The following is a 27,230-nucleotide window of genomic DNA, read 5'->3' as shown; positions in this document are numbered from 1 at the left end:
GGTTCTGCAGTCCTAGATTGCAGAAATAGGATTTGGGAATATCTGGAAATAAGGGAGTGATACTGGTAGGAAAACAAGAACAAAACCAGCAAAAACATGTTTGGGGATTTCTATCCGTAGTAGTTCATTAAAAGACCTAGTAAATAAATGAGTTCTGACAGTTGAGATGTAAAAAAATGCGTTACAAAAAAGCTATGCAATCTCATTGCACAAAACTGAAGAACTCTAATCTGCTTTTACAGTGTTGCCTGTAGCTTAATTGCACTTGCTCCTGATAGCGTATTACATCTTTTTATATCTTCGTTATTGCACAGATATTAATTTAATCAGAGATAATAAACTAAACCTCTAGAATTAATTACATGTCATGGCAGTTTGTTACCTTACTAGAACAAGCAGGAAGATGAAAACGTGGGCCGTTAACTGGCTCTTGCAATCCAGTTGTTAGGGGACATTGGAAATGTAGGCACTTCCACAGTAGTCCTCAGCGTAGGGAACCTCGAGTACCTTTGCCATCTGCTGGGTCCTTTCAAACTGAAATGCATCTTGCATTTAAACCCGTTTAATAAATCTAAGCTTAATAATTATTTTCGCAGATTCCCAGGATCTGATATGTCCAGAAGGAAGGGTCTTTGCAGAGTGGTTTCAATGAAGGCATGCTGCCAGGAGTTGGGAGCTCCTTGTGAATTACCCTGATTTCCCTTTGGGCCCTCTTGTTTCTGCCAAATTTAAAGTGGACTTTCTGCAAGTGAGAGGCAAACATGGCTCCTTTCCAACTGGACAACATGTGGGAGGAGGTTTGATATGAAAAACCTTGGAGAGGAGACTTACAAAGCATCTTTAAAAAAATCTCCTCTTGTAGGGGATTTCCTGCAGTGAAGAAAGTCATTATCTGGGCATAGGAGGCAGAGGGCATCTTAGTTGTCCAGTCTTTCTGACTCCAGAGTTACATTAGAGAGAACGATCCACCTTATACTATTTTTAATGTCTCTAGTCCCGTGATAGACTACTCAGCCCAGTAACAGACTTCATGGTCAGCAGGATTTTCTTAGTATTTAATCTAACCTTTCCTTTTTGAAAAAAAATCTTTCCTCCTGCTTTTAGTGAATTACTTTTTACACACAATAAATACATCGTCTTTTTTCTTTGTGTTTAACATGACAATACTTGTAGGCAGCTATTTTGTGTTCTACTTTAGTTGTCACTTTCAGCCCAAGTACACATATTTCAAACACATCCAACCTGAGATCACATGTCCGTGTTTTAAACCCTTAGTCATTTCTGTTGTTCTTTTCTTAAATTGTCTTCACTAGATCTTCATCACTCAAGCACTGAAGTACTCTGAAATTAATACGATATATCAAGAACGGTCTCTTTGGACTTTTGTAGAGGAGGACTGTTACCCACCTGGCCTGTGATGTAGGATTTGGCTCTACAATACGGAAAATGTGATCCTGTGTTATGTGGACTGCCTGGCAGTCTAAGCAGCAGGTGGTGGATTTTGAGGGTCCTTTCAAAGGTGACCCGGTGCCTGGGAAGAGCGTGCTGAGCGCTTAAGCCTGCTCTGGATGCTGAACAAGTTTGTACATCTGCTCCTTATTTCAGTGTAGGTGAGAGATGAGGGGTTTTCAAAATCCAGTCAAGTATCTGAAAACTTGTGGCTCAGTTCTTCACAAAATCTCTTCCATGCTGTTAGTTAGAGTGCTCAATGTTTTAAGCCAGAGGTCTGTGGACCTTCGATTGGTGGATGACTTCAAGGGGACTAAGAAAAGCAAGTGTATCGACGCCTGCTGACAACTGGTGTGCAGGAGCCTGAAGCTGTAGTGGAAAACCTTGAGGGCTGCAAATCAGAAAGGGTTGAAATCAGCAGCTGTTGGTTAATCTCCATGAGGCTTATTTTGCTCCCCTGGAATCACAGAATCACAGAATCACAGAATCGTTTAGGTTGGAAGGGACCTCTGGAGATCATCTAGTCCAACCTCCCTGTTCAAGCAGGGTCACCTAGAGCATATTGCCCAGGATCACATCCAGATGGCTTTTGAATATCTCCAGGGAAGGAGACTCCACCACCTCTCTGGGCAACCTGTTCCAATGCTCCAACCTGTTCCAAAGTATATTTTAATTATTTCTCCCTAGATGTCTTAGCCGGCAGTTGGAGTTTTCAATGTTACTTTCACTAATACATGTTATTTCTCTAGAACCCTACATGTTATTCCTCTGCGCTCACTGTTGCCTCTGATATGTCCAAACTCAGGATCATCTGGGAGTTTCATTAATCAGTTCTTGGGAATTTAATTAGCTTACTAATTATGGCTGTTTCAGATACCAATAAAGACTTGAGATAAAGACTCAGAACTGGAAATGCGGATATGATAGGACTATTCACCTGCAGAACGCTAGGCAATTTCCAAGGAATTTGTTGCTAAAAGCACAAATGCATCAAGCTCCACCTTTAGCTGTCATTTCATGATAAATGGAAATTAATCTCACTACAGTCTCCTGCCAGAAAGAGCAGCCTGCTCCTTTCCCCTGTCCCAGGGCATGTGTTTTCACCCTCGTGTTCCTCCAGTCACAACATGGCTAAAAACTAACCTATCCAAAATACTTAAATAAAAGTGAGCTTTCAACTGGGTCAGTCCCTTAATCCAGCTCACTACATGAGTTGTATTTGGCAGGGGGTGGGTGGACAACCTCTTCTGGTGACAGCCTGTATTTGTATCAGTTTAAATGGTGAAACTGGAAGCGTGGGAGCCTGTCCTACAACACTGCAGGCTCTCGCAGGTAAGCTTAGGCATTCGCAGCCTCCAGGACACAGCCCCTCATGTCATCTCACAAGCCCAGGCAACTGGAGGCCAGGCAGCCAGGAGGGTGAGCAGTCATATCCTGAACCATCGAGGCCGCTCACTTCCAGGCCCAGAGATGCCCGATGAACCTTATGCACATGAGGAATCCGCTTTGCCCAAACATCTCTCTGATATCCATAGGAAAAAAACTGTATGTGCTTTATGGCTGAGAAAGGTGAAGTGATGTGAAGTTAAAGTTCATGCCTGGAGTCATGAAGGATGTCAGAGACAAAAGCAAGAAGAGATAGCAAAGTGCCCTGTGACTTCCCTCTACTGCCTCTGTACTATGTACTCTGTCTCAAGAGATATTCAGGATCTCTGTGGTTCCCGACATTCTCCATGAAATTGTTATTTATTCCAGGTGTGACTGCGATTATGTGCTCTAATATAGCCTGAACTGCAGACTCGGTGTCTTGTGCTGTTACTTAAATCTAGGAATGATACATAGGATCATAAACAACTCAAATACAGTCATTTCAGAATGCATGTTAAGGATGGAGTAAGGCCAGAAACTTCATTTTCTTTCAGTTCTTTCCTTTCAAAAAAATCTTCATTTTTCTTTTTTTTTTTAAGTTACTTTTCTCCTGCCTCCTAACCTTACATACCTTCAGGCTTTTGAGTAATACAGCGTGAGACATTCCTTTTCTTTTCCTTAGTATGCAAGAGAAGACCTAGAAAGGAATATAACTTTTCACAGCACGTTATTTTCTGTCTAGTAATCTGACAGATTCCTATCGTTTCTTTCTTTGTTTACCTCTCCAGACATCAGTGCTGTAAAACTATTGCCTCACATGAGATTTTAGAAGAAGATCATTAGAACATCCAGATCCTGTTCAAATACTGGCTGTGGAAACAGCTGGTACCCAGCTGCAGGACTTGCTCCGTGAATATAAGCATTTCATTAGCTGCTGCCAAAGACTATCTAGTTAGCAGTTAGAGGTTCCTGCGTTTGGTGATAAGAAGCATGTGTGTGTATGGAGGGTTTTTTCCTTGCAGATCTTTGGCTATAAAATATAATAAGTGTATTCATCTTCTTTCTGCAGCCCTTTATGACCTTCAGGTTACTGGCACTTGTTCAACGCCAAGGCAGCTATGTTACTTCTTCCTCATGTGTGTTGCTGCCCTCCTGCCCGAGGACCAGTGGACTGGCATGTGGGAGCAACCCGCAGCCATGGCAGAACGAAGGCTAAAGGCTCTTTTCAAAATACCTTAATTGGCAGCTTAAGATACGTGGTAAACGCTGGATGGCTTCACGCTGAAGTGCCTCTGGAGTATTCACGTGTTCTGCTGCCTTTGGTGAGAAAGGGCACCTCTGGCTGACGCGCCGTAACCAGCAAGTAAGGGCGATGATACCTGAAAACTCACAGGCGTTTTGGCAATGAGCTTCTTATTACAATCTCCTTGTAATATCAGGGAAATCCACATGCAACTCCATGTTGAGGAGGAAAAAGGCTCCTATTTTCAATGCACAGGCATTGCAATATATATTAAAAAGTGATTTGTCTTAGTCACCCTGGATTAGTTTTTTCTCTTCTCATCCACCCCCTGTTTTTTTTCCTCTCAAGCCATTTACAAAATGTTCTTTGTTAATTTCCTTCTACAGATTCCACGTTAGAAAAATTGCTTATTTAGAAAACAGAAATTATAACATTTTGATCGAATGATTGTTGCGCCAATTTTGATGTGGTAACAAAGCTTGAGACTTTGCAGGAGTATTATTGGTTAGGTTCAACCAGAAGCATGTCTCAAGACACAATTAACAAAGGCAAGCGTGCGTGACGCATGATACTGAAATGATAGCAACTGTTTTGCTCTAACTCACAAGGCTCTGAAACACCTCACAGATCCGCAGTCTACTCGGTCTTCTTTTCAATTATGTCTCAAATCAGCACACTCAAAAACCAAAGCTGAATGCAAAAAAACCCTGAAATCCAATAATGGATATTAAGTTTCAAATATCAGAAAAGGAAAAAATATTCCCTATCTCAGTTCATTGAGCATTTATTTAAAATTTCAACACTTACATGTCCTTAGGATTGTCCTGGGGGCGGGAAAGCCTCTGGGCTGTTCTTATCCTGAATGAGCATTGTAAAATGACCCTCTTCTTACACTCTCTTTAATTTTTAAAATACAGGACGTCCATCATCTCTTCCTTTTAATAGCTTTTATTTTTGTATCAGGCAAATAGTATGCCGAGAATGCTTGCTTGCTGTTCTGTTGCATGAAAATGAAACAACTGCTTTACACTGAAATTACAAAGAACAGAATTCACACAGTGTTTACTAGATTGCAATTGAGTACACAATTTTTCCTGCTCCACTGGCAGCTGGAAACCAGTCCACATGGTCACCTTTCAAATCCCAGTTAATAATTACCATTATTGACTACACCAAATAGCACACTGCAGCATTAATCCCTTTCAAGGAGTTTGGAAATTTAGAATTCACATAGCAATAGCTGGAGCTGTGTAAACTGAAGCTCAGATCTTTTTCCTTAATCAAAATGCTCAAATTGTGAGTACGTAATTTAGTCCACAATGATTGGGCTCTTTACTTCAAATTAAGAAGGAGTCTGTGAGGTTTAGCTGTAAGCTAAATCAGTGGTTGTAAAGAACTTATTTAAATATTGCTTTTAATTGAAAGCAGGATCTGACTGAGAGAAAGTATGCTGGTCATGTCTTAATGGCAGTTTGGGTTCCTGGAAATGTGTAATATAATATCAGTTTCTAAAAGAGATGTTTGGTTTTAAAAAGCATTTCCTAGAACACAGTAAGAGTGATAATACCACAGGGCATTTCTGAGGTGAAGTGCAGATCTGCTGCACCACTCTGCTGTGTATCTCTGTAGTTGCCAGTGTTTGGGTCAAACCTGCAGAAGGGGCTCCAACAAGCTTTTGTGATGACCATTTTGTGGGTACCAGAAGGACCTAAGGCTAAGGTACATTAGCCTAAAGAGGACAAGACTGCCAGTTCCATGATTCAGGGATTATCATTTTGTTCAGTATTTGTTCAGACCTTAGCCCAAAAGGCTTGATCCGTTATTTCCAGCATAAGAAAATGCATGATAACTAATTCGTGTAGATCCACAAATGATCCTACAGACAGCTCAGCCACAAGCAGTGCCTGATTATTTTTTGAAATGAGAGGAAAAAAAAGAGTAATAATTAGGATTCGGATTTTTCAGCTGTGATATTAAGTTTCAAGCACTGGCATTCATTCACGACTATTAACACCAGAGTAAGTCGTTGCAAGCTTATGTTGTAAGCTGTTATCTGGAAGAAACAAACAGGAAAACAGAAGTTGCCACGACCAAAGTAAAGGCTCTCTTTCCTTCCGGCCATCCTTTACGAGTCCCGCCGGTGGCTGTATAGAATATACACGAGAACGTATGGGCATATATAGGTACGCAGCTATGGGTATACGTGGGATGTATCGCCATGGGTACAGAGGCTGGGTATCGGTAGCACGGTACCAGCTGGTGCTGGGACGGTCGCAGATGCCCTGGGCCCCCGCGTGCGGCGGGGCCTGCTGCGCTGGGAGCCCCCGGCCGCCGGGGGGGGGGGGGTGCCCCCTAGGCCCTGCCGTGCTATGGGGCCAGGGCCGGTGCCGTGGGGCTGAGCGTGCCGTGGGGCCGGGGGTGTTGTGGGCCTCGCAGCGCCATGACGCTGGGGTGCTATGGGGCGCCGGCCGGCTGGGGCGGCCGCTGACTCCTCCGGCGGCGGCGGCGGCGGCGGCGGCGGCGGCAGCGGGGGGCCGGGCGGGCCGGGAGCCCGCAGTGGCGGCGGCGGCACCAAGCGGCCGGAGGCGCGGGGAGGGCCGCGGCGGGCAGGCTCCTCCTCCGGCCCCTCCCGGCGGCCGGGCCCCGCGCGGAGGCAGCCGGCGCCGCGCCGCGCCGCGCCACCCGCGGGGGGCGATGTGACCGGGCCGGGGCAGCGGGTGCGGGGCGGTGCGGTGCGACCGGCCCCCGGGAGGGGTGAGCGGGTTGGGGGGGCGGGGGGGGGCGCGAAGCAGCGCCGACGGGGGTGGGAGGGAGGAGGGGAGGGAGAGGGGGGGTGGAAAGATGTGGCTGAAGCCCGAGGAGGTGCTGCTGAAAAACGCCCTCAAGCTTTGGGTCACCCAGAAGAGCAGCGGCTACTTCATCCTGCAGCGGCGTCGGGGCCACGGCGACGCCGGCGGCCGCTTCACGGGTACCTCGGCGGCGGGGCGGGAGGCGGGGGGGGGGGGGGGCTCGGCGGCGGCGGCGGCGGCGGCGGCGGGGCCGGGGGGGAGTCACCCGCCCGCCAAGTAACTTGGCGGCGGGAGCGGCCGCTTTGTCGGGTGCGGGCGAGGGGCGTCGCGGGGAAGGGGAGAGCGGCCCCCCGGCGGGGAGCCGTGGGCAGCTGCGCGGCCTGGGCCTGCGCCCCCGCGGGGGGCGGCGCGGCGGGAAACGGCCGCCGGCTGCGCCCTTTTGTCCGCCGCCGGGGCGGCCGTTACCGGGCGGCCGTTACCTGCGCGCGGTAACGGCCGGGCGCCCCGCTTCGGCCAACGTACGTGTGTGTGTGTTGGGGGGGAGGGTCTGTTAACACAGAAAAATGGTATTCAGACTGTTTTTTTTTTTTTTTCTTTTTCTTTCCCCCGGTGTAAACGCGGTTTCTGCTGTTTGGGAGATTGCCCCACGCTGCGCCTGGTGGGGGGTGACCGCGGAGGGAGGGGGTCGCCTCCTGCCCCTCAGCGGCCGCGTAAACCTGCGCAGAGCTGCGGCCGGAGCGGCGTGTCCGGCTGCCCAGGTTGCATAAGGAATTTGGGGGAAGGGGACGGGGGGACAGACTCCTTGAACCAAAACAGAAAAAAAAAAAAAAAACGACAACAACCAAACAAAACCCAGGTGGAGAAATAATACGGTTCTACCGGTGTAATTCTTGCTTAAAAGCAGATTAGACTTTTTTTTTAAAGGCACCCCAAACAAAAAAAAAAAATCAGAATTTTTAGTGGTGCTTTATATGTTTGAAAGAATAATTAGGTATTTTCAAAGCCGTTTTTTAAAGCTACGTTGTCAGGTTTGATTATTTATTTTATTAAAAACTTTTGCTGTTGAAACATTGACCCTTGCCAGCAGGTAATGCTGTTTTCTGCTCACTTGCTCTCGGTCTCTCTCGGTCTCTCTCTGTCTCTCTCTCTTTTTTTTTTGTTTTTAAATTGCAGTTTGTCCTGGCTGTGGAGTCCTAAAGGAGCACAACACTTAATTTGGACTTGCTTATCAATATATTATTCATGAAATCCCAGCCTTGACAAAGCCAGTGGAAGTCTTGCCGTCTACCTTCCTATTTTCCCCTGCATCTTGTGTGGAACTTGCAGGCCGCTCTCCTGCGATTGTTAGGATGATGTGGATTAATTTTCAGACTTAAAATAGTCTGCTTTTACAGCTGCTTGATTTAGGTCCAGGTCATGAGGATGAGATGAGTTAACAAGTGTTAACTCCTCATAGCTAAGGTTTCTGTGGCAGACGTTTGTGAGCTTGAAACAAAACCAACTGCTTTTCGATCTGGTTAAGTTTCAGGTGAATCATTTTGGTGACTCTACAGCGTACAGGCTTGCACAAATCTCTCTGGCTGGCTAAAAAAACCCACTCCTATCTCCCTTCTCCCCACTTTTTTTCTACCATCAAAAAACGTTGTCCAAGAGGACTATAAATTCTGATGCTCTTAAATCATTTTAAATGTTAGTATTTAAAAGGACTTAGAAATTAGAATTCTGTAACAGAAGAATAAGTGTGGAAAAGTATTAAGCATAGCTGGAATTGGACAGATAACTTATTTTTTTGTCGTTATTTATACTTGGAACAATCAAAATGGAGACCAGAGCTGAAAAACAGTTTGGCTTTACTGGTAAGTCTGTTTCCTTTCAGTGCAAAAGCTATGTCATAATTATTCACATGCAAGGATATAGAGACACTTTATTTGTACCTACCTTTTCAAAATTTACAGATGAAAAGTTCAGTAAAGTGTTACTGTATTTCAGTATATGATCAATCAAGCCGTAGAGCCTTAGGTTAGAACATTTTGTTTATGTTACTGGGGAAAACAAAGCTTAAGTGAGAATGTTGTCTGTATCTGTTTTCCTTTTCCTTCCCCTCTAGTAACTTGAGCTCTGGCCAGTTTCAGTTAAATTTGACAGAACATTTCAGAGATGTGAAGATCCTGTACGTTTCATAAAAGTGGGTGACTCAGTAAGGAGGGTCTGTTAGCTTAACCATTAAGCAGTAGGTTGAAGTATATACTCAGGCTTTGTACTGAGGTTCTTTGTGCGGTCAACTGAAAAAAAAAAAAAAACAAGAAAACTAGATTGCATGGATAGAGTGTGCAGATGATGCAATGGACCACCCATGACCCACCTTTCTTTTAGACAAAGTAGAAGAGTTGTGGCAAAATCAGGTGACGCTTGAGCTGTCCTCGTGCGTGTTATTACAACATGACATTTTCACTGAGCCTATGTGAGGACATCTGTTTTATGGCCTCCTTCTTGTATTTGCATGTTTTTCTTTCCAGGGCTATACCCTTTTCTCTCCATACCAGGACATTTTGTCCGTTATATAGAAGTGAATTAGCACAGCTGGAGGGTATACGTTGTGGCGATTCAATTCCTAAAGGATGGACTAGAGAAGATGCATCTCATGAAAGCATTTTTCTCCCATGTCTGCATTTCTTTCTTTGGGCAGTGTGTTTGAATTGATCCCTGAGCAGGTGTTTATAAGAGAGAGACTATATTTACTGGTGTTAGTCAATTTGTATTCTAGGGCAGTTACTGAATGTACACTGGGCTTGCAAACAGTACGTACAAAAAATGATGGAGGTTGTATTTATCTATTCATTATCTGACTAGTATAATTCTGTTTTATGTCTTCCCCAGGCTTATACTTTTCAAGTAAATGTTTAACTTACCAGCTAGTCTGGGTCTCTACTTGAGAGCTTTGTTGGATCAGAGACTTAGGAAGGAAATTGGTAATATTTTAAAAAAAACTTTATCTACAGAAACTCAATTATAATTTTGTAACTAATTGCTAGTTTTTAACTAATTTTAAATTATAGAATTCTTATCATGATTTAGCTCAGCAATTCCTGTTGGTTCTGGATTTTTATTGCCATAATGGAAGACCTCGTTAGACAACTCCAACAAAAGAAAGATTTATGATGTAACCATGTAACAGGTCAAAGTTAGTTGGATCTGGATGTTGGCTGATATCTTTGCTTCTGAGCTTACATAGTAATGATAAGCTTGAGATGCCACCAGTAGCCAAAAATATTGTCAAGTCCTTTGTGGTAGAATAATGCAAGATAGTTTAGCTTGTAAGTGAATCAGTGTTGCTACTTTCATTTTTATTAGGGGATGTTGAAAGCTCCATTTAGCTTCCTGTTTGATTAGATTAGCTTTTTGCGTTTTGACAGCAAAACTGCTTGTTCTGTGACCTGTTGGGAATGTTTTTCTCATGGGCACTGGCTTAAGAGTAACTCTTCACTCTTCCCAAACAGCTAACTTTGCAGTTTCTGTTTACACAGTATTTCACATTGCACACTCTGGTGTATATATATAAAAGAAACTTAAGTGTTCTTTTAAATACTTGTGAATTTTTCTTCTTACGAGTAAGATTAAATAGGACTCTAAAATGAGCTCTGAAGTCTCTCTCTGAAGACTTTGTTTCGAGCAGCTTTTTGTCTTTACATTTTTAGGTAGAGTGATTCTATTTCAAGCAAGAAGTTAAAGATTGATAAAAGGTTATGAATTGCTCCTGTTTTGCCTGTGTGTGTGTTTAACTTAATTATGACACTTCCCCCTAATATTCTCCCAGCCCTCAACAGTTTTCGGCTGAGGGCACGTTCCAAGGCGGATGTGGTTTTGCATCCTTTTTTAATTCTCAGTGGATGAACGTACCGAAGAGAAATCCATTTCTCCTTGAGCTCATATAAACCTTTACAGTTCACAACTTCAAATATCAAATAACACACTGGCAAAAAGAAGGATCTGTTGTATATGAATTTGAACTTTATTATTCCTTCAGTGAAAACAGGCATGATAAATACACTTACTTGGGGTATATACCACTAACTGAAGTAAACTCCGCATCTTAGAGGTTTTTTCTCTTCAAAAAAATTCTCGTAAGGTGATAGTTTTCAAACTGATCTATAGAGCACTTCCTGGTTGTGAATGGAGATCTGGTTAGTTGCATAACTTACTTCCCTTGCCATGATTTTGTTTTTTTAGTGTATACAGAAAAATGCTTATCGATAAGTTTTATGTCCTTTTTCTGGAAATTAAACACAAAGTAAACGGTCTTTTGCTGCCCTTTTATTCTCTCCAGTCCAAAGAGCAGAGTAATCATGTCATATACATCAGCTTTTATTAGTCCTGTTCCTCTCCCAAGGGTAAATAATTTCATAATACGGTCTACTTCAGACACAGGCAGCAATTCACCTGTTACATGGTTACATCCCAATTCTTTGTTTTGTCGGAGATGTCTAAGGAGGTCTTCCATCATGGCAATAAAAACCCAGTAGTCCGCAGAAGTTGAGAGTTCCTCATGAATAAGCCTGGTTTTCCATATCGATTGCCCCCACTTATTACACTATAGCGTGAGAAGACAAATAGTTTGTGGATTAGGCTTCTTATAGTGGGTCAAAAATATGGTCGAGTCTTGTTTTTTTAGTAGAGTGTGCAAATGCATATTCCTGTGAACTTCTTTTCTTTTGGGAGACTGTCTGTAACTTTGGTGAAAGGCAAGATGGGTAGCTTATTGAAAGATCTGTCCTGATAAAGACCTCAGTAAAGCCTGCCTATCAGTATCAGGGGAAGTTACCTTTTGGTATTAAAATGTCCGAGATACCTATCAGCAGCTTGTTTTGGCAAAGGTTACATTTGATCTATAATTAAAAAAGCATTTATTAAAAATAATGTAGTAGTTTGAGGGCAGGAAAACATCATGTTAATAAAAGGTACTTGTTAATGCTCAATATCTGTATTTATGTCTTTGTTTTCTTAAGGAAGAACTTTCTCTGAAACCTTGCACAAGGAGGGGGCAAAATCCAAATAGTTTCTTGAAAACTTGGACTTGTCAAAATGTTATCTGGCCTTGCCCGCGGGTGGAATTCAGATCAGCAAGTTTTTTTTCCCTCTAGCGTTTTTTTTCTTTGTTCTTATTTTACTGTAACTTTTTTTTAAAAGAATACATGCTTAGAAACCCTCTGTTAAGAGGGTGACTTCTCCATACAGGAGTTTGGTCTGGAGGCCTGAGTTAGAGGTAGAGATTGCAGCGGGAAGGCCCCGACTCCGAACTGGGAAACCGAACACCAGGATTCCTGACACCTGAACCCTCTGCTTTCTTTGTGTGCCGCTCTGGCTCCCTGAACTTGTCTTATGTATGTTATGCTCCTAAGCTGCTGCAGCAATACTGATATGGGTAAGCTGAAAAGAAAAGCAGCACAGAGGCATGTGCTGAAAAGAGAGCATTGCATTATTAAGTATTGATATGTAAGGCAAGGATATAGCTGTATGTTGAGAGGGGTGTCTGGGCTGTGTCTGCTTACAGAGTGGCCAGTAGCCTGTTCAACGTTGTAGACCAGTAAACGGTAAAAATTACTTTTTTTTTTTTTAAATGTTATGGAGGCCAAGCTAAGCACAAAAAGACACGAAAATAACTGAGCATATATGTGGTGACAGAATTTAAGTAATGCTGGGTTGGTGTCTTTATGTTATGTATAGCACCCACCAAAAAGAAGAGAGAGACGGTTTTTATGATAATACCCCAAATAATATATTGTGTCCTGGTAATTTAGGGGACTACAAGCAGCAGCTTGTGTGTCCCACCTTCTGGTCAATTTTAAGGTAGAAAACAATTCCATATTTATGGATTTGTAACATGAGAGTCAAAGCATTTGGCTCTGTGGCCTTCAGGGCTATAAAAATAGGCTCGGCCTAATCTGAACGTGACTTTTATTAATGTGACAGTAGACTGAGATAAACAGCTGCAAGAATTCTGTAGCGAGAGCATTCTTATTAAAAAATGTTTTGAATAAAACAGGGAATGGGAAGAAATATTACTAGCTCATACTGTTACGAAGTATTTCAGGGATACAGTGCAATTTCTATGACCTGAAGAACACAGGTGCATGATTTTGCTGATTTTCTACGCTGTTACCTTTCCCTCCCCATACTGTATTCCGATATAAGGGGAATGTCATCAACTTCATTGCCAAGCGTATGAAGATTACAGAATAAATGGGTCACTGAGCTCCAAAGTAAAATACCAGAAGCTTAATTTTCTGGGATATTTTTGTGTCCTGCATCCTGTGGAGCACTGATACTAAGGAATAACGCTTAAGCAATTTGTTTCAATTCATTTTTACATGTCAGATTTAAAAAAAAAAAAAAAAACAAAAAACCAAACCAAAAGCCCTTACCTGGTGGCAATGTTTGATCTGGCAAAGCATATGTTAGAAGTAATTTAAGGGCTTGAGTGTTGGTTTCCTCTAGTATAGTATATAGTATAGTAAATGCTTGAAGCATTAGGCCTTCTTGCTGAAATCTAATGTTGTTTGTGCTTATCTTCAAATGTGGTGAGCCCTTATCATCACAAAGGAAACACAGTTTCCTATAGCAGTTGTGTGTGTGTTGGGGGGGGAAAGCCTGATAGAAATACACTCTCATGTGTGCTGTGTTGCATCAAAACCTGTTTATATAATTTTGCAGAATTCAACAGAGACAGTGTCCAGCGTAAAGCCAAGAAGTCAAACTACTAAACTAAAAAGAAGTTAGTGGCCTGCATAACAGCCAGTGCTCGTACCTAGCAAAAGTTTAGATTTTAGTGAGGCCTGAGTGAAAGTACGAATATTAAACACCTGTGTTTCAACTTACAGAAAAATTAAATCAAGATGCTATGCAAGGCATTCTCAAATTTTTAAGCTGAGAGCCACCGCTGGCAAACGGTAGCTTCAACTCTTTGGCTTGGGCCCAATCCTACCTTGATGTGGCTTAACAACCTCTACCTAAGCTTATGATGCCGAGTGTCTGTGAGATCAGTCATGCCCTTCTGAGTAAGGTGTAGGATCCTAGGACAGAGGCAAGGTTCAGGACAACGCCAGGACGGTCCTTGGTGTAACTTGGCTCCTGTTCTTGCCTTGCTCACTTTAACCAGTTGTGCCTCCTGTGTTGCAGGGCTGGTGAGGAGCTGGCCATGTAGTGTCCTCATCCCTCTGTTGGTAGGCACAGCACTTGTACAGAGAGCTGCAGAAAGGTTTTACAGAGGCAGGTAACGCTACAGAGGTAGCGCTGTGCTGCCCTGTGATTGCTCTTCTGCAAGGTGAGGCTGGAGGTTGTGCCTGTTGGTCAGAAAACTGCCCTTCTGCTATAGCTGGAGCGTATGTAAAAATGGGAGCTGAGGAGGAATCGGGACTTTGGCGTTTCTTTCCTGGTTCTCCTGAGTTCTTATTTGATGGTGGTCTGGTTGTTTAGTCCACTTGCTCACCTGCATAACGCAGCTAATTGCTAGCCTCCATCGCTGTTGTGAAAGTCTAATTGTTTGCAGATTGTTGTGAGAAGTTCAGATGGAGGAACTTGTGTACAGAAGTGTAAATAGGATTCTGGGTACTTAGCATTTCTCTGCCTCAGAGAGTTGAGATTAATTCTGTTCTATTGAAACCATTACTTCAATTTCATTGTCCTAAGAACCCTTAATTTTCAGACCAGGTTAATTGTTTGATTTGCTCTTTCCTCAGAATTCTCGTATCTGAACAGCTCAGAGTGCCTCTTGTAGCTGTTAACTTTTGTTGCAAAACTGCGTCTGCTGGGAAGCAGCCTGTATTGTGAGCTCCTTCCACCTTCTGTCACTGTAATTATAAATCCTTCAATCCAGGATCAGTTTTCTGGTCTTACAAAATTAACCTAGCCTGATTCAAAAAAGGGTACAGGTATCTCAGGTGGGGCTTTGCTGGGATATAGGTAAGCATATGAGCCACAAACTGCTTCTGAATGGTCCTGCAGAGCAACCACCATGCAGTGTTTGCAGTCCCTAGAGATCCCTGATGTTATTTTTTTGACTTGGAAAGTCCCAGGTGCCCACAGTTAACTTCTGGGCCAGTCAGGAGGAACCTCAGATTCAGAAGAGTTAAGCAGCTTGGCGAGTTGATTTGGGTCCAGATACTGCGGTATTCCTCTGCCAGGTTTCTCTGGAGGGCTCAGTTTGGTAGATACTCTGAAAACCTTCCTGCACACCTTTTCAGCTGCGCTGGCTTCGAAAGCAATCGGAGCCTTGCATTTCTTTTTTGAGTAGATCAGGGATAGGTGGTAGTGAAGTTTCTCTGCTTTGAGTTTCTGCAATAGCCTGCTTGCTTGTACAGCAGCTAGAGCTGCTATCCAGGATACTGGAGACACGGCTTGTGTCCTGTCGTCGGTGGGACCGCTCTGGTTTTGGTGGAATGGCCTCTTCTAGGAGGTTCGGTGCTGTGGAGTCTGGGGTAGAAAGAGGTGCTCCCTGGTAGCGTGCTGATGTCCTGCAGCTCTCCAGCCTTTAAAATGGCATAGGAATTTCTTATCAATTCATGTCTTTGAATTACGCTGTCCTTCAGCCACCACTGTATATTGAGTTCAGGAGTTTATGTTAAACAACAGATTCTGGCTTTGGGGGCTAGATACCTTTTTTAAAAACCAAACCCGAAGAGAACTACTGCTCAGTATTGTGCCACTGCAGTCTTCCTTGTATTTAGCCTGAGCTTTTGGAAATGAAACTCTGGTCTTTTGGAAATGAATAGTAGCAGCTTAGGTCTTTCTTTTTTCTTTTTTTTTATTTTTTTGAGGGTTTTTATTTTTTGGTCCTGGACTCCTGAATGATCAGTCCAAGTCCATCTGGTCTTGCAGAATGGCTTAGCTGTCAAAGTGACCACTTCATTTATGGAAAGGCATTTGGATCGTTCTGAAAAAATTCCCTTTAAGGCCTATTAAAGATGATGGAGGTAAGCAGAAATGGCCTTTTTGTTTTATGAAGAGGGTGCCTCAGGTCATGTGCCGTTCAGCTAGGCGTAGTGGTTAGTGTCTTGGGCTGTTTCTCTAAGTATTCAACTAGAAGATGGAAATAATAGATGCTTTTTTCATAAACCAGTTTAATTTTTTAGTGTGAATTCAGCTTTAATCATCTGCTATCCAGTGTCTCTGAAGTTTAGAAGACTCTTTAAAATATTACATGGATAATGAGACTGATTCGGGAAAGGAACCTGCATTTTTGAGTTTGAAGGGCATGGTACGTTTAGTAGAAATTGCTATTAGATTTAGTAACTTACTCTGAATGTGTAGCTCTTTCTAGATTAGCTATGAATATGATGCTTACAGGGTAATGTGTAATAGGATCCCTTATCCTTCTGCAGGGGTGTGGGGCGTAAAGAAACTTATCTTCTAAGATGAAAAGAAAGGTAATACTTTTGATAGCGCATTTGAGAACCAGATCCGTATAAAATATCCTTGATTTATTTTTCTTTTTTATTTGAAGAAACGCTGAGCAAGTTTGTTGTACGTTCAGTTGGGTTTTACTTGGACAATAAAATCTAGTTATGCAGTGTGTAATGTGCAGTTCGCATACCGTTTATACTATATATTGACTTCTGTCGAAGAGAGACTACTTATTTGTTATAGGATTTGAAAATAAATCCCCTCATCCCTTGCAAGTTTTTATACTTCAGTTGTTCTGTGGTGTTGCATGCATAATACCTGTGTAAATTTGATAAAAAAGATTTGAAGTTAGAAGTACAACACTTATTTTTAGTTTGAGATATTCTAATTTTCAATATTGAGGTGATAAATTTTCCCCAAAGAAAGTGTTTCAAAAGTAGCAATAAAGTGAAAGCTATAAGTCAGGTATGGGATTTGTAGCGAGTTTTCCAGTTTTGTTTTATAGACTTATTTCTAAAAGGATACAGGTGGGTGTTCTCTGCGTCTGAAATTCAGCTTGTGTGTGAAGAAAGAGGTAGGTTTTGAAGAACCTCAGATGTTCTGTTAGTGGATGTTCACAGAAGTCTTGTAAAACCCATGTCCGCGATTTTCCTTAGTGAGGTTAAGTGTATGGTTAACTGCTTTCCTGAAATAGTTCTGCATTTTGGGGGGCCAAAAAGCTGATGAGAAGTTGGTAGAATAGCTAGTTAAAGGGAAGGAGGTACTTTCAATTTTAAGTTCCTTCCAAAAATCTTATGCCACACAGAGTAAGAAAAAATACCTGTGAGAATTTTGACAAAGAAACTAGTGTAGCAGTTCCTCTCTCCTTCCCCCTCCACTTCTCTTTCCTTTTAATTTTGGACTGTCCAATAGATATAAATGGTTTCACTGTTGCCTGTGATACAAAAGGAAGTCATCTTCACTCTAACTGAAGATATCCTAATGCATGAATGTGTGAGCCAGAGACCCTTTGGAGATAGCCTTTCATGGAACAAGCTATTTGGACATAATATTAGAAGGGTGTTTGCTCGCAAGCCTAAGAGTTTTTCAAAGTATCTTCCACAATCTATCTACTTTGTAAATTTTCTTCTTTGTTTTAGGGCATTTTTTAGGTTGTTTATTTTTTATTGCTTCAATGAGAAGCACAGTGCAAGTGTTCTGATTCAAATGTTAGTCAAAATGAGCATGATCTAAATAATTCCCAAATTTCCAGTTTCAACTGAATTATCATATAAGGCTTTTATTTATTTATTAATATTGCATTCTTTTCATACTCTTGCAAATGCAGATTAGATATTAAAGTTCCTTTTTTTTTTTGTCTATCTCACTTTTTTTCTTTTCCGGTGTGTATATGGGGGAATGACACTCACTTGTTTAAATATCAACTTCATGGGTGGCTGTACCACTGCGAAAGTGCAAGTGCTAAAGCACAGTAGTGAGATTGTACTGACCAAGGTTACCGCTGTGTATAGTAGAAGAAAATGAAAATGTCAAACGGAGAGACTGTTGCATAGCCTACAGCAATACTGAATATTCTGGCCCAAGGGAGTTGAATGAGAGCCAAATGCAGGTATGAGATCGATGTGTGTTGCTTGTTCTGCTTCAGCAGTACTCATTTATTTATTTTTTAACTGTTCTGATGTTATTCCTGTGCGCTCCCTGCCTACTGTCTTGACCCCACCACAAGCCCTGCTAGCAGAGGGAAGAAAGGAAGGCAGGCAGGCAGGACTCCACTTTCCACCCTTGGAGAAACTCCCTGGAGTGCAGCCAGCCACCTTGGGCTTTATTCTGTATGTAAGAGCAGGAAAGCAAAGAGACAGTGCGCTTTGGATTGTGGTTGAAACTGCTATCATGATGCCTGCGCTCTTCCCCCCCCACCCTTCTCTTTAATTCTTAGTTATGGTTTCTCTCTATTGTCCCTAGTTAATATTTTAGCTATGGATTATTTAGACTATTTTTTATTTGCACAGCTTTCATGTTGAAGGAGGAAACTTTGTTTTCAGTGGTTGATAAGCGAGATGGAAATTGGAAGCAGAAGTAAAAAGTGAGAAGAGGAATTGGTTGCTGTAGTCAGTTATTCAGGAACAGAAAAAGGAATTAATTTTGCACAGACTAAGAAAGAAAAACAAAATTTTGCAGTTCTATACTTTGTGCATATTTTGTTGTTTTTCTATAATTTCTCTATTTCACAGATCAGATGTTTAGGTGTTCTTTTGGAATTACAGAAGCACTTGCTTTTAGTCAGCTTTTTTCAGTGACTTTAGCGAATTAAAAGGGAATCTTTCTCCTAGAGCTATCATGAGAGGAAAACATGTGCAATACTTCATAAGTTTCTTCTTCTTTTTCTTTGTTGTAATGTCGCATGTCTTTTGAAATTTGAGAGTTGAACCATGCGTTTGTTCTCTACATCTTTTGACGCTATCTTACTGACTGTAATCAAACTGTTCTGAAGACTGCACAATGAATTTGTTCTTTTTTTTCTTTGAGTATGGATAATTTGCTGTCTTTTATACTTGGAGGAATTTTGGTTTCTTTTTCTTGCAGTTACAGGAGAGCGTTTGGCATTTTCTGACATGATACACAGTATTGGTCTCCAAATTCATGTCTCCATTTTAAACAGATGGGTGTGATGTCTTGAGATGTGTTTAATTCACAAGTGAACTGTTACTGAATATCTCATGATAGACTTTTAAAACATATTTGTGTTCAACTTTTGTTTGGCTTTGAAAGCCCCATCAAAGGTGTGTGTGAATGCAAGGAGCAAGCGGTTGATACAGTTATCTTCATTCTAGGAAGGCTTTTGACTCTGTTCCTTGCAGCGTTTTTGAACCTAGGCTAGAAAGTGGCTACACTACTGCCACTCTACTCAAACTAACTTGCTTTGCTCTACTCGCATTTAACTGTGGTTTGTTGTCCAAGTGAGAAGACGTTTCAGATGAGGTCTTGTAGGTCTCATTTTATTGTTTCCGTTAATCATTTAAGTGACAGAGTTGAGAATACAATTATGAAATGAGCGCATGACACCCAACAGCTGGCAAAACCTTTGCAGGCTGGGAGTAGTTCTTTTTATGTTGGATAAATGGTGAAAACAACAAAAACGCAACTGTAAATACAGCGTTTAGGTTGAAAAAAATCAAACGTGCAAAGGCAAAATGCAGCATTGCAGAAAACTTTCTAGATATTTTAGCAGCGTAGACTAACGTGGCTAAAGCAACTTCTAGGTGTTTGCCACCTCTTTCTCTAAGAGGTCACTGCTTTGCAACAAGTACAGATGAACTGGATATAAAGCTTCTTCTGAATTGCTATTTGTAGGTGGCATAAACCAATTCTGAGTTACTTTAACATCCCAGCTTGCAAATCATGATATTTGAATAACTTTCCAAAACACAATTTGGTTCTCCCTGCCAGAGAGGAGGCAAAAGGAAAGGCCAAGCAACCTCCCACAGCCAGGCTGGAAAATCTTGTGGGGAGGCAGGAATTGTTCCTGCTCTCTGAAATTAATCTGCCTGTGTTTAAGCCAAGCGCTGAGTTACAGCAGGATACTGCTGCAAACATTCCTGGATCTTGTAACAGAGATGTGTATGCAAGATACAGGAGGTGATTTTCCACTCTTAGTGCAGCTGAGACCTCGCCAGGAGTGAGTATTGTGTCCAGTTTTGAGCATCACACTTAGAGAGAAACAGGAGAGATTCCAGAGGGGACGAGCCATTTGAAAAATATGGCCCATAAGTAAAAAATGAGGTGACCAGGGTTTATTTAGAAAAAGAGACATCAATAAAGGGTAGGGAACCATGATGATACTTTTTCAGGATGCAGGATGTTAAGTATTAACATAAAAAGTGTCTGTGGCCAATTGCTCTCCCATGTTCCTGGGAGTAGGACTAATTTCCAGCAGGAAGGTTTGAGGTGGTTGGCTTGTTTGTTTTTATTGTAAGAACATGTAATGAAAATAATGGAACAAGCTAGTTAGGGAGGTTGTTGAGTCTTGGTTGTGGGAGGTTTTGAAGAACAGGTTAGACAAATACCGTTCATGGTGTAGGTGTATTTATCTGGCTTCGGAGCAGGGGCTAGAACAATAACTTCTTAAGGTTCCCTCAGCTCTTCCTTTTCAGTTCTCTGTGTGTGTGTAAACAAACTGGAAACGCAAAAAAACTTTATACGCTTTTGATCTTCTAATCTGGTTTGCCTTTTGCATTTTGAACACGTGTAGATTGAAGCATAAAAGAGGGAAAGTATTGCTTTCATTCTGTGCTTTAATTTTACGGTTTTAAACGTGGAAAGCTATAGGACTGGCTGCAGTGAAAGCTAGTGCTAATTTTGTTCTTTCTCTTCTATTGCATGTGGCTGCAGGTCGCTTGGTTGGTGCTCTGGATGCTGTGTTAGATTCTAATGCACGTGTTGCTCCATTTCGAATTTTACTTCAAGTTCCAGGATCGCAAGTTTACTCTGCCATAGCATGTGGTGAGTTATTGAATGGATCCGAAGTTTACTGGGCCATAGCTATTGGTGAGTCACCTACGGAAAAACCCCAGTTTTGAGCATGATTCTGAGCATGCTCAGTATCTGCATGTCCAAGAAGCTCCAGGTAACCTGAACTAGTAGAGTGCGTGTGTAAAGCTATCGGCTATAGCTTGTTTAACAATCAAATTAACCTTTGGTTAAAATCCCAGATGTTAATCATGGGAACGTGTTAACTAGGAAAATTAAGCTTCTATAGAAAGGTTGTTTAGCTGAGGCTGTTTTGCTTTAATTCTCTCTCTCTCGCAAGTGTGATTCTGTTCCTATGCATCTGTCTTTTCAGGTGAGAGTAATAGTTCCTTACAGCAAGAAGTTACTTAGTCTAGTCTTTCATCAGTGTATGTATCTGTAGTTGTTTTCACTTGCTTACTAGGAAATGCCTCACAACTCTCGACTATAACAAAATATAACTGGAACATTTAAAAGATGCTGCAATATTTAAGTGATAGATAAACTTGTCATGGGGAAATGTATAGTTGTCTGGCCCATTGTGCACTAATCCCTTTTGCAGTGTTTCTGCAACTTTCAAGATTGAACCTTTCTTCAGGAAAGTGATACTGATGTGAGTGTCAGCAACCTTAGCATGGTATGCTGAGGCCATCTGAATGTGCTTGTTTTTACATTCATCCGGTTCTTGTTTGGCCAGTCTTCGGTGCTGTTCTCATTCCTTCTTTTGCAGCCTGTAAAAATGCTACTATTGAAATTTATGATAGGTTTTCCTTTCGTTTCTTACATGGATCAAGCAGTGAAATAGTATAGAATAATGTAAGTGTTGACATGTTGGAGGTGATGGTGTCTGAATAGTAGACAGACTGCCCCTTTCATTTAAAGGACTATGTGCACCCTTCCTTTAGGTTTTTACAAGCTCATTCAAAATCTCTGCAGTGGTCCTAGCTGAGAGCTGTCTACTTTTCCCCCATTAGTACTGTAATTCTTTCCTGTGTCCCTTAAGGAAACGTTCTACACTGAGAAAGGGCTGTCAAAATCGCTGTGTTTTGAAGGGGTCATACTGAAGTGAAGGGTTGCAAATCGGAACTGCTATACATAGACTTCACACAACTTTCTTCACACACACCTGTCAATTGGTGTTATTTTCTGTTGTGGATGGGTTTTCTTGTTTTTTGCAATTGCCCTGTGCTTTATCCTCCCCCCCCCCCCTTTTTTTCTTTAAATAATGCTACCTCATGCAGAAATTTAAGAATTCAAGAGCTTCATGCTGGTATACTCCTCTGAAGACAGTTAACTTTCACTGGAAGTGTAAGCTCAGTTTTGCTGTCATGGGTTTATTGGTCATGTAAGTGTATGTGATATTCCTTTCCGGGGGCGATCCTTGCCCAGTCCACGCTCTTATTGCACAATGGCAGCAAAGTTCTCCTTATTAAAGGAAAAATAAATCAAAAACTTGCCTAGTTGGAATGGTTCAGGATTTTGCTGAGATAAAATTGTGTTTAATGTTTTCTAAAATACTCTCTTTTTCCCTTCTAAATGAATACTCAGCACTAAGAAAATGAGATTTATAATAACAGCATGGAAAGCAGACGGTTCTATTTTGTATACTGTATAGGTAAACACATTTGTGGCTGCAGGAAATTAGGAACCATGGTAGCAGAAGTTGTTTTTGAATAGTACTTTTGTTGTGAAACCCTGACTTGAGTGTCCAGGGGAGAACTGGCTTTGGCAAGAGCAGACAGAAGAATAGCATGACTTGACCCTTTTCTTAGGAAGCTGAAGGCCTGCAAATTACTTTTCTTTCCCCACCATGCTACTGTTGTCCCTGCATCCTCTTTCCCACGTGGTGCAGGTTGAGTGTTTGGGATGGGCTGCTGACGGCTGTTCTGCGCTGAGGTGCTCCCCGCACAGGGCAAGGGTGCGCTGTGGCCATGCAGGAGCACCCGCCACGTGGGAGCCCCCTTCTGCACCTCTCAAAGTCACTATCTCTGAGGTGCTGAAGAAGCTCACGCAAACGTGACGTTAGAGTTTTGTTACTGGGTTTTTAAGGAGCAGTCTGTCAAACAAATTAAGGATGGTTCCTGCTACATAGTAAAGACAAGAGCAGTTCCAGGGACTCTTAGCAGTCTCCTGGTGTAACTGCATTAGGGATAGCCATCATGTTGTTAGACAGTTAATTAAAATGACATTTTTCAATTGCATGTTGATAGTTCTCTGTTCTAGGAGCTGTAGGCTTAAATGGTAATTTATGCGTAAAGGTCATATCTGTGTTACAGTCTCTTGCAAATCTCTGAGGGCTGCTAGGAAATCTGATCCATACCCAGCACAGCTGTTCTCCCAGAGCTGTTTTCATCCGGATGGTTAACCATGTTACACCAATAAGGGGGGAAGAAAATCCCTAACCTCAGCCACGGTGTAGATTCAGTATCCTTTCAGACTATCCTTTCAGAAGGCTTGTAGCCAAAATAGAAACACAAGTAACAGTGTAGTGAAGTGATGACCATTTGAGAGAGAGAGCGAGCATGGCGGATTATTGAGTCATTGGGTTTAGAGAATAAGAGGAGTGAGATGATGGTTAGAGTGGATATACTTTTGGCATGGACACATAGAAAATAGACAAAAGGTGAGATAAAGCAAAATGCTGTGAAGAGCATGGGCACGGGAAGAGAAGTAAGAAAGAGACTGACAAGGCATGCATGGTATCAGTATTAGCCATGAAATGGGAATTAGAAATAAAGAAGGGACCAAAAATGTATTCGTTGGCTTGTCAAATAAGAGAGAAAGATCTTTCAGCATTTGAGCAGAATCTGTGGGGATACCTAAAGGCAGTCAGGAAAGACTACGATAGTCTCAGTGAAAGATAACTACCGCTCGAATCAAGGCTTAGAGCAGTAAGAACAATGTGGATGCTGCTGTGAAAGACTCCTTGCTCATGCCTTATTTCACAAGAGACAGCCCATCAGCTCTCCCACACAGTTGGTATCTTTTAGGCTGCCCAGATGTAAAAATTCCACTCTGCATTTGCTTTGCACAGCCATTTCAACACGAAATGACTGTTTCTGGTGTTCTTACAAATTGATATAATTTGTTTTCTTTACATAAAGGCCATTTAAGTGTCTTTTTCTTTCTCGATATTTTTTTTTATTTAACTTTGATTGATGATATTTATGAAGTTCCATCACCAGACCTTCCTGTCAAGGAAGTTAAAGCTTGGAAACTTTCCCTGCCAGTTGGCATTCTTTAGGGGAAACATTGTGGAGGAGGGTGGAAAATCCTAAGCTAAATTTATCATCTTTCGTTGTGAGGCAGCGTGCTATCTCTGAGGTACACACACATCAAATTTTGAGATAATGGGTCTTCTATTTCAGATTCGTCTTACAATTACACTCCTCTGTGCTTTTTATGTTTCACGCCACACTGTTGCTCTCCCCTTTTTCACTAGCTAGGCACTAGAAAAAGCACCTTTTGCTGCCTTTATGTTTTCACCTATAGTGCTTAGTCACTGACCAGTAAGAGCTAGAGCAGCTAGATTTTCTCCTAATATTCCTGTATTTTGCCTCTTTTACACTGATTTTTCTGTCCTTCTGTCATAATAAGATGCAGCTATAGGTCAGTTTTAAGGAGAAACAGCCAATGCAAGCAAGTGGTGACTGAAATGTTATTTCTGGAGTTTCTGTGTGAACATGTTACCTTTTAAAAAAAAAAAAAAAACCTTAAATCCCACTATTTTTCTAAGGTTTTTTTTTTTTTTTTTTACCCGCTATATTTGTCCCCGAAAACTGTACAAATGCACTCTTGTAGATCTTTTAAGTGTTGTTGAACCAAACTCCTTTATTTTTAGGTGCTTTAGTTACTTTAGGAAACTTTTCAAATAAGATACAAATTATGACTACGTAGCTTCCTCTTAAAGTGTGTGCATGGCATGCGTGTATACACATGTGCAGACAAAGGGAGGGAGAGAGGAAGATCAGGGAGTCTTGGAAATAAGACCTCAATCAAAGGTTTATGCTGGCTGCTTAAGGAATGTCATGTCAAAATGAGCCGTATTTTAACAGATTAATAAGATGCTTTGCTGTTTTTTTCTGCTTTGACTTTTAATGTAGCCTCTGCTGACCGAGAACTTTTGTGAAGATACTAAAAATGAAAAGCACTAAAATTAATTCTCTATAACAAGAAGGTTTTTTTTCCTCTAAGTATACAGTTACATATTAGACTTTTTCGACTTATTTACTACTGAGAGTTTTGAGTTTAAAATTTCAGTATCACAGAATGAATTTATGACATTTATTTCATTACTCTTTTTTCTTTCTTTCAATTTTATTTTACAGTGTAAGTTTCAATATATTCCTTTTGCTTTTCTAGGTGCCACTGTAGAGGAGATAAACCAGCACTGGGAATGGCTGGAACAAAACTTGCTCCATACTTTGTCTGTTTTTGACAATAAAGAGGATATTGTTAGCTTTGTCAAAGGGAAAGTAAAGGTAATGAAACTTTATCTTGCTTTCAGCCTTCCCTGCCCGTTTGCATGGGATTTGTTAGAAATAATGTCATAAAGTTATTGTCATTCAGATTTGATTTTGCCCGTGTAATTTTTTTTTTTTTTTGTAAAATGCACTGGCCTAGCTACTGTGTTTATCCTGGATGCAGTTATATATTTATCACAAAATGTGCCTACTTTTCTTGGTCATGTCTTGATTTCCCTACTTCTGCATATCCATGGTCTTGCTAATTTGTTGTTATCCAGTCTTATAAGAAGCTGGGAGGTGTTTGTGCTCCTGTATTTTGATACAAGACTACACAGCTAGCGGCTTCTTGTAGAGCAAGGATTCCTAAACCTTTGGGCCAAGCATTGCCATTGGCATAACAGTGTTGGCTGTGTGCTCCATGTTAAGCAGCAATGCCTCCTGTAGGGAGAAAAATACCTGTTCTGTCATGCGTCTTCAGTCAAAAGAATACCAGCCCTAGGGCCAATTTTGTGCTGTGGTTAGCATGGAGTACAGTTGATAGGTTTTCTCTGTGATGTTTGGATCTGCTGTGGCCTGCATCCTTGCGTCTTCATTTGCATCTTCATAGAAGCTGCCTGATCTCAAACCTAATTTCATCTTCATCACTTCCAGTTCTTTTCTTTCCTGTAAGAGGTTGTGGTGTGTAGCTGAGCTTCCTTAAGCATCTACTTTTAAACCCTTCTCCTCTCCAAAACGTTGTTAACAAACACCTTTTCTTCATTTATCTCACCTTTGCCTCCTTACTAGATTTCTCCTCTCATCTCCCATGTTTTTTGCATAGCTTTATCCCATCAGTTTCTCCTGGCCAGTTCTGTCCAAGCATCCATTTTCAACACTGTTGTCCCACTTGGTCAGGCTTGGAGACTTGAGCAGATAATAGCCCAAATAGCTGAAGTGACTAGCAAAACATTCATGTTGATGATGATGCTCTCCCCACTTTGCGGGGAGAGCAGGCCCCTTGCACAGCATCAACCTTGGCCCGGCAGGCTGGGCAGTATCAGGGTGCTTGGACCCTGCAGCGAGGGCGCTGCTTGCCTTCTCGGGCTCTGCTCGTGGGGATTCAGCGTGGAAATTGCTTTTGGCTTTGGAGGGTGTGTGAATCTTGGTCACTGGACTGCAGTGAAGCTGCCGGCTATCTGCAATGCTGTACAAATAAGCGTGGCCTTCAAACGCTAAAGGTGGAATTCTGAAGTTAGGGGTATTTGGTGACTGGAGACCAGATTTAAAAGGAATAATGACACGTCCAGTTGAACTTAAAAAGCCTGGCTTCTGGTACACCGCTTCTAATAAATACACGCTTCCACAGAAGTTCGTTAAGGGCTGCCACCTGTTCAGGTCTGCTGGTGGCTGTAAGTCAGGTCCTGTTGCAGCTCTTCCTTGCTAAGAGTTTAAGTAAGATACTCTTCTCTACCCACTTCTTTATTTTGGAAAGCTTGTGGGAACATAATGTTCTTGGCTAATTTCAACCCTGCTGTTATGATCTCAGTGGGTTCTGGAGTTGGGGAAGAAGGGGAGGAGAGACAAACAGCATTGCGTAAATCTTGTTTCTTTGGGAAAGCAGGATAAGAACTTGACTGCAGTGCTCTGCCCCTTCTGCTTCTGTTAGTAGCGCAGGGATTCTTAGTACAGAAGGGTGTCTGAGTGCCCTGTATGGCTTGAATAAAACTAATCTCTCATGATAACACTGTGGCAGAGAACTACCCAGCACAGCAGAGTATTTAAAATTCTTCAGGTTTCATTACTTTAATATTAAAATCCAGATTTTGAACGCTCTGGCCTCTGCTCTAGATTTTTGGCCTATTGACGTTGCTTGGTAATTGCAGATTACCTCAGGTGCTGTAGTATACACGTTATTTATCAGAATGGTGCAATATGTATTTAACTCCTTTCTAGTAATATTGCTGTTAACAATTAAATGTTGATCACTTTTCTAGGTAGATGTTCTTAAACTGTGTTTGTAATGGTTTAAAGGCA

The 27,230-nt window shown here is 41.7% G+C and overlaps 1 protein-coding gene across 4 annotated transcripts in view; it reads left to right on the top strand.

Moving 5' to 3' along the window:
• Nucleotides 1-6,870: 6,870 nt before the first annotated feature.
• Nucleotides 6,871-27,230, top strand: part of TBC1D8 (TBC1 domain family member 8) — a 51,434-nt gene continuing 31,074 nt past the window's right edge. The window contains exons 1-3 of one of the 4 annotated variants that reach the window (XM_068924608.1): nucleotides 6,871-7,028; nucleotides 20,635-20,745; nucleotides 25,114-25,232. In XM_068924608.1, coding sequence (XP_068780709.1) covers nucleotides 6,902-7,028; nucleotides 20,635-20,745; nucleotides 25,114-25,232 — 357 coding nt within the window. In that variant the 5' untranslated portion in view covers nucleotides 6,871-6,901. Of the gene's footprint in view, nucleotides 7,029-8,590; nucleotides 8,706-20,634; nucleotides 20,791-25,113; nucleotides 25,233-27,230 lie in introns of those variants that run through there. The other 3 variants (XM_068924599.1, XM_068924617.1, XM_068924627.1) reach the window with 3 other exon arrangements.

Source organism: Struthio camelus, chromosome 1 (assembly GCF_040807025.1).
Source record: "Struthio camelus isolate bStrCam1 chromosome 1, bStrCam1.hap1, whole genome shotgun sequence".
NCBI lineage: Eukaryota > Metazoa > Chordata > Aves > Struthioniformes > Struthionidae > Struthio > Struthio camelus.
This window is presented reverse-complemented; position numbering and strand designations above follow the sequence as displayed.